Below are 19076 nucleotides of genomic sequence, written 5' to 3'. Positions count from 1 at the left end.
CTCTCTCTCTGTATTGGCTGGCTTCACTGTGAGTGATAGCATTCTGCTTTTTCAGATGGAGCATATCGGCACACAAAGTAAGTTTGTTCAGTGCAAGTAACTACCGTGGCAGTATTTGCTTTTTGAGAACAAAAACTATTTTTGCTTTTGCCAATGTTTGTTATAATGGTGAGGGCCGGGCAGCTCCCACACCAATAAAGGTTTACAAAAACCATGCCAAAACAAGTCACACATTGACAAAACTAAAAAGCTGCCCACCAATTTCAGACCCAGTGGCTTTGCCATTGCTTGTTTATTTGTGATTCCCATAATCTTATTGGAACTGGTTACACTGATTCTCCATCATGAATATTTTTGAGAAATACTAGCATGCATCAAAAACATGTTACTAAATGATGCTGCAAAGAAATGGGACATTTTACAGTAGTTTAGCAAAATGTTTTTTTCCTGCTCTCATTTTTTTAAAAGAACATTTTATTTTGAAATCAAAGTATCATAAATCTTGCTTTCAAGCTTCTTCAAATATTTGCATCAAATCAGAGAGCATCCTGGGAGGATTATACATAGTCTAATATTGCTAAACCTTAAAAACGTGTGTGCACGTTTTTATACTGGAAGCACTGTCAGTAGTGCAGTTAGTACTTACAAGATTTACTTTGAAAGCTTACCCTAATAATAAAGGTTTTCAACTAATGAACCATAAATACAAGTTTGAACAGCATTAACATATGAACAAAAAGATTACCTTACCTGCAGACTGTGCCCTTCCCTGATCCATAATATGGTACTGCAAACTGGCAGCTAAATGGTTTGCGCTGCAGGGCTGGGCCTACTTGTCCCAAGGACAAAATACACATGAAAACTTGTTGCCCTTGACCCCAAACAATATGTCCTGGGCGTCGGGCTACAGGAATTCCACATCCCTGTCTCCCTAGGGCAGAACTATTAAGAATGGCCATTAAGAATGGCCATTAAGAATGGGGTTCGGGAACGTCTGCTTTGGGGGATTGAAAATCATGAACTTGGTCTTGTCCAAGTTAATCTCCAATCCCCGTGAAGCACAGAATGCTGAAAAGCTATCCAGGGTGCGCTGGATGCCCAATGATGTTTTAGATAACAACGAGGTGTCATCCGCAAACATCAGAACGGGCACCCGCCTGGTGGCCAGCCTAGGGGCGTAATTGTCATTTACACCAATTAAATGATCGACAAGGCCATTGCTGTAAAGACAAAATAGTGTTGGCGCCATGACGCTCCCTTGGCGGACACCCTTCGAGACAGGGAAAAGTACAGAGAGTGCCTCCCACACCTAACTTGGACATAGTTGCTAGTATGAAGCCTAATTAGGGTGTGCAATAGATAGGATGGGAGACCTAGTTCTGCTAAGACTTTCCACAGTTTTTCCCTTGGAACTAGATTGAAGGCAGCCCGCAGGTCAACGAAGATGAGATAGAGGCTGCCACCCTCCATTCTCACCGTCTTCCAAAATAAGACCTGCAGCCAAAATATTTGATCCAGAGTGGAAATACCCGTCCTAAACCCAGCCTGGAGTGTGGTTAGTATCTAATTTTCTTCCATCCACCCCTGGATCCTATCTAGAATGATCCTGCCCAGTTTCTGTGTGGTGTCTGAGACTAATGGGCCTATAGTTTGATGGTGTTAATGGGCAACCTTTCTTAAAAATGGGGACGATCTCTGCACCGAGCCAAGTATCTGGTGGGTTGATCCCCCTAAGAATTGCATTAAATAAAACCACCAGATACGGTGCCCATATTTTAGGTTGGGATCAGAATAAATCCCCGGGGATTTTATCTAGGCCAGGGGCCTCGTTTGGTATTAGTCTTGCTATTGCAGACTCTACCTCCTTCAGGGTGATTTCTTCAGGCCATTCTAGATGATACACGTCCCCAAGAAGCCGAGGTCCTGCCTCAGATCACCATCCAAAGACCCAGCCAGTCGATACTCGTGGCTCGGCCCCGGGACAGGCAACAGAGGACATGCCACAGTTTCCTTTGGCACCACCGGTGTGTGCTCCTGGAGAGGATCGGGATTGGGAGGGAGTATAGTCTCTTCACCCGAATTGGCATATAGCGCACTAAAATGCGCTTCCCACACTGCGGGTGTTATATTCGGAGTTGAGGCCATTCCTTCCCTGCCCACACCAGAACTCACAATGGTCCAAAACGATTTGGAGTCCTTGCATAAGAGTGCAGATCTAAGCTCCTCCCATCTGCTCTCCTCTCATTGCTTCTTTCCCCGGATAATAGACTTTTTGTAGTCCAGGCGGAGTTTCTTAATATTAATTCTGTCTTTAGTTTTTATTGCAAAAAGCAAATCTTTTTTTGATTTCCTATAGGCGATGTCATACCAGCAGTTATTTAAATTCAGTACACTAGCAGTGAGTCTCGAAGTATGTGCAAAATACCTGAATAATGCAGAGCACTATCTGAAATTATAGGGATACACATCTTAGATCACACATAGGCATCACTTTTGGTAGCATCCCGTTGACTTGGAAGCCATGCTGACCATGTTGTGGTACAAAAGACTGGGCTAGAGACTACTGCTCAGAGTTGTGCATTTGATCTGTTTAAAACACCTAATGAAGATAGTTCTGTGTGCCAGCAAACCATACTTTTCTCAATAAGAGTTTGCAATATGGAAGGGAGGGATGGTGTGAGTGTACATAGCACGGAGCCGCTCTTCTTTGACCACTGTATCTTAAGGATGTTGAGTCTTCTACCATAGCTTTCTATTACCCTGTAACAATTCCTCTCTTCTCAGGTTGACCTGTTTCAGCTGCAAGTGAACACACTCCGGCGATATAAAAGGCACTACAAGCTGCAAACGCGGCCCGGCCTCAACAAGGCTCAGCTTGCAGAGGTGAGGAGAAATATGGGGTTGCATCAAGGATGGAAGGAACAATCCTATTTAACCTTGGGTGGTGGGGAGGGGATCCGTTCCAAAGGGGAGGATTACTAGAATCATGTTTTAGTGCATACAGGTGACTGTGTAAATGGTCTCTAAATAGGTGCGGTTTAAAGGTTGTGAATACCTAATATGAGTGGGGATGAGATAGAGGAAGTGGATTGCAAAGCTTGATTGACTAACTTCTGTTAGTTGCCCTTTGCTATTTAAGATGACCAGACAATGCTTCAAGTGGTTTCCTATCAAAATACAGCAGCACACCCTCTTGTTGTCCTAGTTTGACTGTGTGTATACCTTTATGTATGCAAACGTGTAAAGTTCTAAACAATCTAGAGAGCAATAGAGTTCTGACTGCAAAGAAAATGCTTCTTCATTATCTTCAGAATCATTGCATTTGCTCCCTGATCGAGGCACAATCTTTGTTGCATTCATCTGCTCAGCAAAAAAAAACCATGGCATTCATTGAAGTAAAATGTGGGCTGACCTCAATGTTGTATGGGGGATGCTACAGCTTGTTAATATGCCAGTAGGGAAAGTAAGAGGTGCTGAAATATTTTCATGCAATATTTTGCAAATTTATTAGGGCAAAGAGCAGTTTTATTTGTTTCATAACTAAAGAGTTCTCCTTAAAGAAACCAACATTTCATCCAAAGTACAAATTGAAGCAGCCGCCAAATTGTAAGGCAACGCACTGCTATGTATTTTCCTCACTTCCAGTGGCAAAGCTTTTTGCTGCATTTTCTATTTTGGTTATTTTCTGTAAATTAAGTAGTGTACAATGTCGAGGAAGGTCCAGTTGCTTTCACTGAGAGAAAGTCCCTGTGCCTCATCGTCTTTGGTTTCAAACAGCCTGTCATTTGCTGAGAACCTCAGCTGTTCTACATCTTCTGTGCAATACAGTGCTTTTGCTTGTTAAATGCTTGACTACTATTTTCTCCTTGTTGGAGCCAAGTCATGGTTGCAGTGAGCCATTTTGAAGGAATTGGGAATCACAAACAGCTTTTTTAATGAGGTACACTGCTATTCATTTATTCAAAAATCACGCAGATCCACTCCCAGAAAAATAATTGAGAATTCTGGAGTAGAATTTTATTTTCAGGATGTACAAATAAAAAATTAGCTTATAAAGGCTCTTTTCTGAAGTTGGCAGATTCAGCAATTGAAGCATGCCTACGTTTTAATGTCAATAAAAGTCCGGTGTTTAACCTGCAGTGATTTCATACGCCCACACAACTGGTCTTCCATGATGGTTAAAGGATTCCTGGATATTTCGTTATGATCTCCTTGTTAACTTACATAGCCTTAGGATCAAAAGAGGGCTATCATTTATTTGTTTCAAGGCTTTTTTTCCTTTCCAATTTCCTCATCAAAATGTTTTAACTATTCATTCTTTAGCATGCTCTCTTGTCACTTTCCTTTCATGGAGCCCTCTCAAAAGAAATGTTTTATCTTGTGGTCAGCAATCATATTTCCAAACCAGGAGCAGTTTGTAAAATAGCCACGAGATCGTGCTTTTAATTTATGGTGGCACTTCTCAAAGGGTATATCATGCATCTAATCCTCATTAAAGAAAGACCATGATAATTTTACTAAATGTCACTTCCCCCTTTACCAGTAGTCAGGAGGAGTCTTCTTTCGTTCCAAATTTCTTGGCAAATTTGGTTATGGTTTCATATATGTATGCATGTTTTTATCTATATTAACTGAAAAAACAAAGATTAACGTGATGTGATAGTTGGTATTTGTAAGAATATGTCATTTCACATAAAAAGTACCTTAGAAATTCACTGAAAAAATAGATCTAGGGATGTTCTAGTTAGTTTCAAATGTTATGTTTTATATGACATTTTCAGCTAACAAAACCCCTGAAATTCACCTGTTATAGTAATCTCAAGTAACCGTAACTTGTACCGTTAAGTAACTATAATTCGCACCCCTGCCATGCACAGTATTGTCAACAATGATAACTTTGGAGATGCGATTAGGGATATTCTAAATGTAGTGAATGAATTTAATAAGTGATTTAATGTGCAAGGGTAAAAAGCAGTGCATGGTGCGGGCACAAGTTATAGTTACTTTAGGGTACAAGTTATAGTTACTTGAGGTTTTTTCCTTTGGAAAAAAAAGAGATTTTATGCGAGAGACTGCTAAAGTAAAGCCCTTTTGTGATTAAAAACATCAGGAGTCTCCTTCCTGAATCGGGTATGTTGGCATGTATGGTTGTACTGCCACTGCCTCTCCCTTGTGGCCTGATGTATTGCCACTGCCTGTCCTGCGTGGCTGGTTTGTTGCCCCTTCCCTGCTGTACCCTTCTATCCCTGCCCTCAATTGTCCACGCCCCAGACCTCTTCCTACCCACCACGCCCCAGACCTCTTCCTCACCAAAGTGTTCTAATGAATAAACAGATTTCTAACATTCTATATTTCTTGCAAATGTGTTGCATGCCTGAAGTCATCTTGATGTAATCAAAACTGTAATACCCAAAGCATTTCCTTTAGAAATTATTGAAATGAGGGGGTATTTTTCCCAAAGAAATGATTGTTAGTGCACTTAAAACTAAAATGAGGACACATTTTCTGAATTCTGAAGGGCTTTCAAATTAGAATTGTTTTATATCCAGTTGATCACTTGATTATCTGTTACATTTAGAGGAGAGGATCTGTCGTTACGGCCAGAGCTGCTGACTTTGCAACTGGTGAACCAGGTTCGAGTTTTGACATCAGCACAACATCCTGTGATTCTGGGCACATCGCTTAAACTCATCATGGCTAAAACCAAAATGAATGTAACTGATGCTCACATAAGCACTTCAGTACCTTCGGGTCAAGTCTGTACTATACATATTTGCCAACGTTTTAGAAGAGAAAAGTAGGATATTTAAAAAACATTATCTAGAGAATGCATTTTCCCCAATGACGTTTATTGAAGCAGAGGCAATTTCAGGAGGGAGACGACCAAAATAAAGACATTTCGGCTTTAAAAACGGGAGTCTCCCACCTGAATTGGGTTTGGCATGTATGGCTAAATAAAACTGCAACCAAAAAAAAACGCATTTTGCACTCTTCTGTCATTGGACTATACTGGGCTTCATTTGGGGTGATACTTGGTCTACATTTGGACTCTTTTTTTTCTTTTTCTCGAGGGAAGTTTGGGAAAGCTTTTCCTTATGAAGCTCCCAGGTTTCCTTATTTACTGCAGCATTCTCAGTGGAAAATGCTTTCAGTTTTCTACTTCAATTCCATCAAGATGGCTTTCAGATCACACTTTAGGCATACATTCAGAATGTTAGCACTGTATTTGCTCATTAAAACACTGTTGTAAAGCTGCTGATCACCAGGGAGTTGGCTGGCAGTCTGCTGCTGGTGTTGAAAGTGCATATTTCTGTGCACATGTCAGAATGTTTTCATTAAGTCGAAGAGGAAGATATTTAAGAACTGATTTAATATGTATCTTAATTTTGCTTTCTGCACCACTAACCATCATTTCTATGACAAAATGAACCCACTTATTTTGTTCCTTTCTGAATTACGTTTTTTTACGTTTTACCTGTTTGATTCAATCAGGATTGCTTCAGGAGTGCACACTTGTTATAAGTAAGACTATTGTCGCCCTAGTTGTTCTTTAGAACACCCTTGGAGGCTGCAGTCGAAAACTGGGGAATGAGCTGAGAGGTTGCTCCTGTTGGATGTAAATGTTTTACTAAGCATGCCAGACTTTATTCTCACATGACTAAGAAAGATAAGTGTGAATTTACAGAAAATATGCTCTTGTTTTACTTTTTGGAGCTCCTACCATGACCTTCATGAGAAAACAGTTTTCTCTCTAACATGATTAATGAAATGCCAGTAGAGGGTCCGCATTTTTCATAGGATAAAATCACCTTAGAACACACCACAATTCCTCAAATTAGTGTGGTATCACCAGCAAATGATTTGCATTGTAACTGAAATCTGTTATCACTCTTTATTATGCGCTCCTTTTTGTGACCCTCAAAACCTGCCATTTGCTACAATGAATTTCATCGGGACCATGTCTCAGAGTGCTGTAATGGTTGCCAACCCATGTTATCCATCTTGTGGCCAGCCAACAAAGGGGGTAGGGGGCCCCATTGGGATCCCCCACCCCACATCCCTTTTGGGGTCTGCTTGTGCACACCCTGCCCACTTACATTTATTTTATGTTTAATCATTTACAGTACACCAAGACCAAGGCCCTTAGTCTTGTAATGGCAGCCAAAACATATTATTGGGTTTGAACCTAACCAATCAGGATTGAATGGTCCCCTTTGAATTGGTCACTCAAAGCATATCTGGACACCAGCGGTCCATAGATCTATATTTTTTTTAAACTGTAATTTTTCAGAAATTACTGAACTGAATTACACCAAATCACAAAAAGCACCATCTGCAGACCAAGATCTAGCTTTCTGCCAAATTTGGCATAATTCCATTTAGCAGTTTTTGATGTAACCCTGTCTAAAGAAGTCTATTGAAAATGCATGGGGATTTTGCTTTTTGGAACCCCTCTTTTTTTTTTTTTTTTGTCCCGCGCTTGACTGATCACCTTGAAACTTTCCATGCATAAACTAGTCAGATCTAGCTTTCTGCCAAATTTGGCATAGTTCCATTTAGCAGTTTTTGATGTAACCGGGTCTAAAGAAGTCTATTGAAAATGCATGGGGATTTTGCTTTTTGGAACCCCTCTTTTTTTTGTTGTCCCGCGCTTGACTGATCACCTTGAAACTTTCCATGCATAAACTAGTCAGAAAGTAGCACCTTTTTGGAAAGTTTGGTGGAGAATAGTAAAACTGGGCAAATCCTATGGAACTGCTGACCTAACTAGAACTACCCAGTGGTGATATATAATATATTATGCAAAACAGGAAGCAAGGAACTCTGGGTAGCTCCTACATTTTGGTGGCGAGCAGCTCCTTTACATGGAGCACCCTACAAAACAAGCAACACTGTAACTCTTCTCACCTCAGATGTCTGTTTTCTAGCAGATTTTTCAAGCGTAGTATTAGCACAGTGCCATCCACGCTGAGCTAAAAAATGGCAAAAGCCTTTTACTACTCCAGGCACAGCATTGCAGCTTTGGATTGGTAAAATACCATCCAATTCAACATGGCATGAATAAAGTCAACCCCTGACACATTTGTTTCACTCGAGATAGACACATCAGAGAGGTGCAGCTTTGTCCAGACACCAAGGACTAACCAGTATAAGTCAAGACAATACCCTTTCAAATATGATATAGCTAGATAAAAAAGATGTATATATATATCTATAATATAATCTCTCTCTTTTGGGAAGGGAGGTGACGGCTGAAACATTTTTATCTCCATTCCTGCATTAAGAAGTTTAACATATTTCCCCTTGCCCAAACATAGCTTTATATTCACCGTATTCACTGCTCCTTCAAATGAAATAAATATGTATATCTCTCCCACTGTCTCTCCCAGAGACCGCTTATACGGCGGCACTGGTCAGAGACTCCCAAAAGACAGGTATGTGTGACCACAAAGGTAATTCAAATGTTTATTTAATTCCACTTCAATCCATTAAAAAATACATATATATTTGTCCCAATAGTAGGTGTGTGAAACCGAATCACGCATTGCTAGACTGCCCAATCCTGCTGCTCTGCCTCCCAGGAGTCCCAACTGAATCTGAAATTTTCCAAGACTGTTTCTTTTCATCCTTCCTTGCAGACTGTCAGCCGTCACTTCCGTAACATTCCGGTGAATGAGAAGGAGACCCTGGCATATTTCATCTACATGGTGAAAAGCAACAAAAGTCGCATGGACCTGAAATCGGACAGCAGCAAACCACTGGATTGAGGACTTCTGGAGACAGCAGAGAAAGGTGCTTTGTGGGGATTCTTTCTCCTGGACCTTGTTGAGGGCAATTGACTCCAAGACCATCCTGGTGATGGTGGCTTCTGGATTTTATTTTTGTGGGGAGGAGTATATTGTCTCCCCCTTGATCTTGTTGGGTGAGCTGCTTCTTTTGGACCCTGTATGGGCAGCTTGTTTCTGGGGAGGGAGCATTGCAGTATATTGCGCTGTCAGGAAACTGTGGATTCTTTTACTGAGCGTGTAGGTGTTTATAGGATGGTGAGGGGTCAGGTTATGCTGGAATTCCTGGACCTGAGAAAGTGTTATAGTTCTTGATGCTGAAAGAAGGAGCAGATTATCAACTTACTTGATCCAAGGAAATTATCTGACTCCATACAAGGAGCGGCTTGACATCACATGGAACTTCACCAGCACCCCTCTATGGTTTGTGACACCTACATGAGAATGATGAACTTTCCATGCTGGGTCAGTTGGAGGAGCCAAGTGTGTGGCTATGTGGAAACCTTCCAGAGAGGCTTGGACATGTTGAATAACTCTTTAAAGTTGGCCTGCATTTTAGAGGACAATAACAATTTAAAAATAAAATGGGCTTTACAGGAAGAATGTACGCTCCTGGTCTACAGTGGCCAATGTTTTGAGGTCTGTGGAACTTGAGTCTGAGTTTGTTATGGGGTAGGATCTACAGCACGCTATAAGAACTGCTGACTGTTGGGGCAAGGCCCCTTTGTACTACCAAGATAAGAGCCCTACCTTGAAGACCTCTACAACTTGTATATTAATAGTGTGGGGGGGGGGGCAATATGGGCAGATGTTTGTCATCTTTTGTATATATTTGCCTGTTTGGATGAGGTTACTTATTTATTTCTCAAAGTTGCCTCATTCACTGTGGATACCTAGCTGACCTAAGCAGGCTTGTGCCTTCTTCTCATCATGGAAGCAATCTAATACCATGATTCTATAGCCAAATGATCTTGACGGTTTAGTCCAGAAAATGTGTTTAATAAAAGATGCTTTTTAGCATGTGCGTCGGCCCATTTCACAGTTCGAATTAAAGCATTTGGTTACTCAAGCTGTGGTCTTACATGGGTTTGAAGAGCTTCTTGCATGTAATATGGAAGACATGGAGTGCTTTCTTTCTCTATAAACGTAGACAATTCCTATGTTCCCACCACTAGTCTATTTACCACGTATGAGGGACCTATTTACTAGAAATGTGGAAGGACCTGGATTTTAATGAACCATTCTCTTTCTTGGATGTGCTTGGAAGGCTTTTGTTTTAGAGCAGTAGTCGTGGCACGAAGAGTACACTACGCTATGTTTGGAGCATAATTATGTGCATGAAGTGCGGAAGTCCTTGGGTTTCATACATAATTCTATGTGTACTGACTGTGCAGAAGGCTGTATTCCTGGTGCTTGGTTCTTTGCATGACACGGGGAAGTATCCTTGTTTAATGAGTGGAAGATCTGACTGTAAAGCACTTGTACTAGTATTTTTAAAGCACTATTTTTTTGCATGAGGGGTAACTGACTCTAGGATTAGCATGCTATTTGGCTTAGAAGGTTGGGCTGTTGCTGAAAATTTGAGTTCTGTTAGATGGCACTTTGTTTAATCTGGCTTGATATTCTTTCCCTTCTGCTGTCCTTTTTGGGAACCACAATAGTCACTACAGAGTTTAGTAGCAAATTGAAAGCTTGCTACGGCCACTGAACTAGTAGCACTACAAATATTCCTAAAAAAAACGAATTCGCAAAATCTTCATTCAAAAATACCTGTCACCCAGGCTTTTTTTCATTTAATTAGTCTAGTTGTGGCTAAGCTTTTTAGGCTTTCTGGAAATTTCAGGTACCTTTGGCCTCCTGTTTGCTTGTCTTTCTTCGTGTGACTTTCTCTATGCGCTTAGAGGCCGTGAGGCTGTAGACATGCCATTTGTCCTTCAGACCTGGTCCTGCTGCTCTGTCTGGTCCGAAACATTGCAGTTAATGCTTTTGACCCACAGAATGAATGTTTTCTGAGTTATACAGATGACAGAATAAGCTGTAACTCACATTCTTGGCAGCACAGAAAGCTGATTAACACAGCACGTGTGAGAGTAGGAGAAGAGTGGAGTCTAATAGACTGCCTTCTTCCTGGTTAATAAACATTTTACAGTTCAATATGCTTTACATTGCAGTTTAATGAGCATGACGTTTGCCTATGTATGGTGCTTTCTTCTTTTGGAGACTGCTGGTCTTTGAGTGCTGGTTTATGAAGCATTTCATGCTTACTCACACACCCTACTGCAAGTGCCAATGACGTTTTCCTGCAAGTGCTAAACTCTCCTTTGCAAATGCCAGATCTTGCTCCGCCAGTGTGCCTAACCCATGTCCTGAAAGTAAACAGACTATTTTCAGTATTTACCACTGAAGCATAGGCTCCAGTGAAATGGATGCCTACCTCCAGGCAATAGCACTGAGACCAACACCTCGATTCACATTGGATTGTGAAAGCTTGGTGTTCTGTGAACGTAGTTGTTGAAAGGATCACTTGATTGTTGCCCCAAACTGTTGACCCATGTAATTCTAGTGCCATTATCCATAGGAGAGGAGGTAGGTCTGCTTTGGTCAGTAGATGAAATAGAGCTGCCCATCACAGCATTCTTTCAGTCCTCACTGTTGGAGTACTTTGTGTATAAATGAGCATGACTGTTTTTATTCGATGTCAAATGATTTTAATTACCGAAAATATTTTTGCAAACATAACAAGCAATCTGTAAAGTGCTTTCTCCCTCCAAAAGCAAATACCTAATAATTTACAAAGTAATTCTACCTTGAATGAGTCTAGGCCCAGTCTATTTGTGAGACCCACACAGACAAGCATTCCAACTATAGGCCATGTATTGAAATGCTTCAGTCTTATACAAGTTTCCCTACCTTATATCACATTTTGTCCTGGGTTTGATGGTTCTTGGAGTTATATAGGACTGGTTCTGCTGATAGTGTGTTGGCTGCTGAACACTGTTCTACAACTAGTTTGGAGCAGTGTGTGCTATCTTCTCTCAAGTTTTACAGCTCTGCTTCATCATGCCTTACCCTTTCTTTTTTTGTTACTGTTACTCTGTCTCTGATTTACATGTGAATTGAATGGTATTGATTCAGTAGGCCTTATTTTAAAAATCGGAAACCTCCTTGTTTGTATCGTGTGATGTTTTTGTTAAATACTGTTGTGGATAACTTGTAGTTTTTAAATGTCTAAACTTGTTCCGTTGCTCATTTCTTGTGAAATGTCTTCCTAATGTTGGGATTGTCTCTTCCATTGCTGCCCTTCTCCAGACCGTAAACTCAGTTCATCATAATGTTGAGCCAAATGTTGTATTGGAAATGTATGTTTTGTAATAAAGGCAACACTTCATTTTGGATTGGGATGTTGTTTTGTGTGTGTGTTTGTTTTCTTTCTGGACTTGCTGTAGATTGGTAACCAATTTAGTGCCAACCGCCCATTTAAGTGGAGATGGTTTACTTGAAATCTGAGCCTCAAATTTGGCATCTGAAGCAAAATTCCCATCAAACGTAGGGGTTTGGAGGTGGGCGTAAGCAGGTTACAATGGTAGTAGTGAGGAGTTCAGACCTGTGAGTGAACATATATTGGTGTTTGAGTTGACCAGGTTAAAGGAAGGTGAAGTACTCTGAGCCAACAGGAAGTGGCGAGGTAAATCGACAGACGGCAGTGGCTCAGACCGAGAGATTGTTACAGAGCATAAACGAAGATACTGTAGAAGAAGAAATGTGCAGAGATCATAATTTATCGTCTAGGCAAAGGGGAAAAAGTATATTGATTTGGAGGACAGTGGCTCTGATCAGGATGATGCAGGAGTTATTGGGGAAATAATGCAAAGAAACGGAAGACAGGGGTGGGGGAATCATATCGCTCGACGACCAAATCAAGTTGTTTTTATCGGTGGGCAAGAAGATTTAATGTCTATTTCGTCCGACGGACAAGTAGACATTAAATCACATAAATAAGACAGGCTGTGGGCACTCTGGGGCTCACAGCCAATCAGTAAGCGTCCCGGAAGCCTTTGGAGGCTTCAGATTGGCTAGCATCCCATAACTGGCCTCTAGACAGTGATTGGTTTAGGGAATGAAAACGTCACCCAGTCTCAGCAAGTAGGAGTTTGTGGCCGCCGCAAGGCAATACATTAAGGTAAAATAAGCACTGCCATAATGCCCGCCATAGCATTTGTAGAGTGTTCAAAAGGGTTATATTTTGCTCAACTTGCAGATCGCTCTGTAATTAGAATAGAACTGGTGCGCACGCCTGCTGTGAGAGACCGCGTATAAGGCGTGTCCTTATGGTTCCAGAAAGCGCTGGCTCTCATCGCTGCTATTGGAGCGTGAGACAGCATAAAACGTTAGGGCGCTGAAGCAGAGGGCCCAGTAAAGCGGCGCCGCAGTACGGGGGATCCGAAATAAGAGGTAACTTGACCCGGCCCGATTAAGGACCTGTATGTGGGCCTCGGAGAGACTGCCGATTGATAGGGCTGTAGTGTAGTTCCTATTTTCCCAATAGGCCCTGCGCATTGGAATAACATAAACAGTAGTATCGACGTAGAAGTGCGGATCTTCCAGGCCTCTACTGACTATGCTAGACTTAATTGAGTTTGTTACCAACTAGTTCAGAGGTCACTGGAAACTTTCTTGACTGAATAGGAAGTGATCAGCTTCCCTGGCACAGCCAAGAAGGGATTCAGTGTTCCAACAACCGTGCAACATGACAACTTTGCTCCTCAGATAAGAGTCAATCTCTAGAGTCGTGTGAAACAATAGACAGTTATTTTACTCAGTCAGTTGTTGTGCAGATTACTTTCACAATATGTAGAGAATAGAGAGACTGGCGTTTTCAATAAAAGGTATTATTTATTGAACAGTCTTTCTTCTCATACAAGAGAAATGTATTGCCACAATTGCAAGACTAGTTATTATAAAAAGTGCGTAGAGTAAAATGAGTATTGCAAAGTAATACTGTAAAAGCATTGATATGGTTTCTTAGCCATACAATGGTTTAAAATGAATAAAACATATATACATTCATATATACATTAGGCTAACGTACTCAACTGGTGCTTCTAACTACGCCTACCCCAGTGTACCTGACCTAAGCCTAACACGTGGAAGGGAGTAAGTAAGTAGCTTAAGTTAAGTTGGTTTTGCCAAGGTTTGCTTCAAGAATTCTCTCTAAGGGTTTAGTCAACACCATACCTCTGAAATAGAATGTTGGAGGTCTGGTATCTCCTTCCAGGGACTCGATATCCCAGTCACTCGCAAGAGTAGGCTGGAAACGCCGGAGCTGGATTTTCTCGGCAGGAGAAAAGAGAGCGTCTTTCTCAGCGCGTCAAAGAGGAGGAGGTGGGGCAGCGTCCGTGGGCTGGTTGCATCTGCTGGGCTCTTGCAGGGGACGGCTGTTCAGCTCCTGTGTTCACCACACCATCGTTCGCTCGTTCGCAGCGATAGCACCAGCAGCGATAAAGGCAGCGATGTCTACGAGGCAGCTAGCATTTGCTTAAGGGAACGTTGGTAATATTTATACCTGAAAGGTGCCTTGTTTGACGTAAGTTTTTGGAAGTAAGACGTCAATAAAGATGTCACTAGGAAGTGATCGTCTCTCAGTGCTCATTAGAGTTCTATTACTAATCAAAACATAGCAAGCGGGGCTTTCCCAGGTTGCTGAGTTTTTATCTTGTTGAAGAACTCGGAGTGTTAATCTAGGAATCTTAGACTGTGGCTTCTGCTGTGTAATGAGCTGCAGAGGAAGCTGCATAGGAATGTGGCTCTGAACGTGTGTGGTCAGAGACGAGATTCTGAGATTTCACATTTGAACGTTTATGCCATTATATGGGAGTAAATGGATTATAGCCGTATAGGGGCATAAGGTCATAGGGTTGATCAGGGTCCTAGATTAGAACGCGACAGGGTTCAACAGAGTATTGATAACAAGCTGCAGACCGAATTAGCTGGGAACCGTATCCCACTGTACAAGAGAACAGTCAGTCACTGTCCCTTTTCCACAGCCACGCTAACTTCAACTTACTCCACACACTGTGGCACTATCAAGCGTCCCTAACCATCCAGGGGATCCGAAAATCAGATGACATTCCGCCCCCCCACCCTTCTTTACACGAGGCCCCGTTATGACGCAGGACACTGCCGCCGCCACTACCTAGTCCTGCTGTCCCATGGGCACCCAGAGATCAGTGCTGCCGCCGGCTTCCTATCCTCGTTGCTTCGGGGTTGAGTGAGCGAGAGCAGACTGCGGGGTCTTGAAGGGGCGGTGGGCAAGGCGCTAGCAGACCACTATAAACATGATCACTGGTTTCCACTTCCAGAGAAGCCCGCCAAAGGATCCGGGTACCGCTGCATTTGCATCAAACACAGTAAGGTGGGGAGTCTGATCGGCCTTACGAGCCATCAGCTCTTCACGCTGCTGCCTCTGTCTTGGTTCGGGTAGGACGGTTCCATTTGTGTGCTTTGAGGCAGCAACCCTACCCCCTGTCCCCCACCAACCCCCTTCTACCTACCTTACCGTTACTGCCGACCTGTAAGATGATGATGATGGGGTGCAAAAGCATGTCCAAAAGCTACATGTAGACTGCAGCTAGCTAACGCCTCCATGGTTGTATGCATGCCAGGGGGTGAAGTGGGGCCGTCACCTATATTCTAAAGAGGAAGTAACTGAAATAGAGCAACAACCAAAAGCAAGTGGGGGGGGGAGCGGGAGTCTGTATACCCTAAAGCTAAAGTAACCTGATGCGTTTGGTTAATGTAAGGGAGGGGCGACGTAGCAGGGTGGATATTGCTCTTCAAAGATTAAAAGATTATCGGGTTTCAAGCCTGGCCTGATCAAGAACTCACTGAGTCCCTATTATTGGGACCCAGTCACTGCCTGTTTACTACGGCTTGTGACCTTTTACCAAATCCTCCCAGCACTACGCTGCCTGTTTTGTGGGGTTTTGAATATTCATATATATCACTTTCGGCCTTGCATTTCAAATTCACTTTGCCCCTGCCACCCCAGTGCCCCCCCCCCCTCCCCCGTTTTGTGCTGTTGACAACATATCCCTTTCACACTAGATGTGTGACACAGAATTGCCATTTCCATTGCTGTGCAGAGAGCAGATTAAAACTCCCTTTCACACTAGATGTGTGACACAGAATTGCCATATTGGGCAGTTGCCTTCACAAATGCACAAATGGGCGATATCTTTCCCATTTGTGTGAGAAAATGCTCAATTGGCCAGTGCCTAGTATTTTAGTGGGTATAATTCAGCCCATTGTGCGCATTTCTTTTAAGCTGCCACAGCGCTACAGTTTCTTTCTTGAGCTGCCAGGCTTGCTTAATTGCTAACTAAAGGACACTGGATAATTAGGTAAAGAGATTGCCCAGATTACACCACGTTGGTAAAGTGAGGACATGAGCTTGGATTAGAAGGCGCATTTTGGGACTCTACAACCGAAATTTCCCCTCTGCATAACACATTTCTTGTGCAGCTACGCCAATTTAATAGTGCAGCGAAAAAAATGAATGCGTCCTTCTGTAAATGTACCCGGCCTCCCCCACGACTGTCTCTGTTCCACGGGATCGGCTCCGAAGCTTGCAGGCCTCATTCCTAGGGCGTCCCACCTGAAGACGTGAGTGGTTGAGTAGCCGGTGGAGGCCCCTCGCGGCGGTGTGGTTGGCTGCGTCCTTGGAGGTGGTGGTTGTGAGAAGTCCGGCGCCAGCCATGACGAGGGGCAAGGGGGGCAGTGGTCCTACTACACACAGGCCAATCAATATGTTTACGGGCCCGGGGGAGGCGAGTGGCACTGCTGGACACTCGCAGGAGGCCCCGCCAGATAACGCGACGCTGTTGGCCGCAATCACCCAATCCAGGGACATGCTGGACGCCAAGATTGGTGCGGTTGGGCCGGACGTAATGCTGTTGCGGCAAGATTTGCGGAATGCGGTGTCCTGTATAGCAGAGGTGGAAAAGCGTGTCTCGGGTAGAAGACAATATTGTCGTCCTGAAGCAGAAGGTGGCGAAATTGGAGAGTATCCAGAAAGGCTTGGCACTGCGAGTGGAAGATGCGGAAGGACGGGCCCGGCGAAACAATCTGTGCTTTGTGGGCTTCCTGGAAGGCTGTGAGTCTGGTGGCATGGAGAGGTTCCTCACTCAGTGGCTCGAGGGCTGGCTGCCTCCTGATGCTCTCTCCCGCTGCTTTGTCATCGAGTGGGCACACAGGGCGCTCATGCAGAAGCTGCCGGCCGGGGCCCGTCCTCGTCCGGTTATCGCAAAGCTGCTGAACTATTTTGATCGTGATGTCACCCTGAAGCAGGCCAGAGACAAAGAACCCCTGATGTTTGAAAATCACCGGATCATGGTGTTCCCGGACTACACACGCATGGTGCAGCAGCAGCACCAGTCGTTCCAGGCTGCCAAGGCCCGGCAGAGGGAACTTAAGCTCCAATATGCTCTGTTGTTTCCGGCGCGCCTCCGATTAGTGTTTGAGTCCCGTACATTTTTCATTGATTCTCCGGAGGAAATTTTCAAATGGTCGTACAAAACGGTGCGTGTAAGGGCTCATTCCCCACCAGGCCGGAATTCTGATTAATCTATGAGCGAAGGGGCACAGCGGGTCTCGCAGAGACAGCGCCGGCGGTGCTCTCGGAGGTCCCGCTCCCGGAGACGCTCACTATCCTGCAGCTCACGGGCAGGGGGAGACGCTGTGCTCCGGTCACATAAGGCAGGATCCTCAGTCCCGGCTGGCAGGGATCGCACTGGAGAACCCTCATGATTAGACCTTTTGCAATAATGCTTCTTGTAATGTCGAGGGAGCCACTGTGTGAGCTCGAACCCTACAGTTCTCACACCTGTGGATAGCGGGTTGACCTGCTATGGGTGGTAAGTTAGGGATCCATTGGTGGGAGAGGCCCAGGTACCAAGTTGGGGTCTCGGCTCCAATCCAACCACGACAGGTACTTCAGTCTTTTATGAGGTATGGGGTGGGGGGTTTGATGGGGGTTGGGGAGGTTTGGTTATGGGGTTAGGTTGCGCTTTCACACCGAATACTACATGCTTTACTCACACACAACACAGAATACTTGCTGGGGTTAGCAATCAGCGCCTACTTGGATGGCTAACTGGTTGACGACGGGCCTTGGATCCCTGGGATCCATTCGTGTGGTGAGCTGGAATGTCCGTGGTCTTCTAGACAAAATTAAGCGAGGGGCAGTCCTGCGCCAGGCCAAGAGGGTGGGGGCGGACGTTCTCCTTCTGCAGGAAACCCACCTGATGGGCTCCAAGGTGCTGTGCTTACAGCGTTATGGTTATCAGCAGGTGTTTCATGCCAACTTCACGCAAGGGTCCAGGGGCGTGGCTATTCTTATTCATCGCAGGGTTCCATATGTGCATGCTCAACAGTGGCTGGATGGACAGTGGCGTTATGTCTTTGTTCGTGGTATGATAGGAGCGGAGCCAGTAGTGATGGGATGTGTGTATGCCCCCCCCTCCTTGCAGTGGTCCCTGGTGGAGCGTTTGCTGGGTGGTGGGAGGGGATTAGAATGATGCCATTGACCCTGGTATGGACAGGTCCAGGGCGGGTGGGCCCAGGTGGCTTCCCAGCCTATGAAGTTACACACATTGGTTTCTAGCCTGGATTGGGTGGACACATGGAGGCTTCCCCATGGCACCAAGAGGGAGTACACATATGTGTCGGCAGTATGTGCATCCTTTTCCAGGATTGATTATGTGTTTGTTCCTAGGGGGATAGTCCCGAGGGTGGTGTCGGCTGGTTTTCACCCTAGGGGGTTATCGGATCATTCCTCAGTGTTCATAGAACTGTGGTGTGGCAATTACAGGATGCGGAGTATGATACACATATGAGTGAGGCGATCGCAGACTATCTGACTATTAACCTGGGCTCCGTCTCTGACGCGACGACACTTTGGGAGGCGATGATGCCCACCCTCCGGGGGGGTGGGGGGGCAGATATAGCTTGGTGCGCTGCGGCGCGTAAACGGCGACAGGGTGCCTTGGTTCAGGCGGAGGTGGAGGGACTGGAGCGTCAGAGTAGGGAGGCTAGTGGGGGAGTGATGCCTGTTACAAGCGCAGCAGTCTTATGCCTCTCTTCTATTAGAGGAGGCGAGACAGGCGTGGCTGGCGACACATAGCAGAGTCTGCCAGTGGGGCAACAAATCAAGCAAAATGCTGCACAGGCTCTGCTAGGGGACCCTCCGCCCCCAGGTCCTTCCGGGAATAACGGACGGGGACGGAGCACCAC

General features: G+C 44.4%; 1 protein-coding gene and 1 pseudogene across 1 annotated transcript in view; both read left to right on the top strand.

The window, feature by feature from the left end:
* SAP30L (SAP30 like) overlaps positions 1-12185 on the top strand; it is a 32442-nt gene extending 20257 nt beyond the window's left edge. Inside the window, exons 3-4 of the mRNA XM_086931254.1 lie at positions 2785-2883; positions 8640-12185. Of these exons, the coding sequence (XP_086787380.1) occupies positions 2785-2883; positions 8640-8768 (228 nt within the window). The 3' untranslated portion in view covers positions 8769-12185. The remainder of the gene's footprint in view (positions 1-2784; positions 2884-8639) is intronic.
* A 2722-nt stretch (positions 12186-14907) lies between these two features.
* Positions 14908-15422, top strand: LOC147702581 (protein BTG2 pseudogene; annotated as a pseudogene).
* The last annotated feature ends 3654 nt before the right edge of the window (positions 15423-19076 follow it).

The sequence above is a fragment of the Lissotriton vulgaris genome, chromosome 7, assembly GCF_964263255.1.
Source record: "Lissotriton vulgaris chromosome 7, aLisVul1.2, whole genome shotgun sequence".
Taxonomy (NCBI): Eukaryota; Metazoa; Chordata; class Amphibia; order Caudata; family Salamandridae; genus Lissotriton; species Lissotriton vulgaris.
Note: the sequence above shows the minus strand (reverse complement) of the source record. Positions and strands in the feature narration are given on the sequence as shown.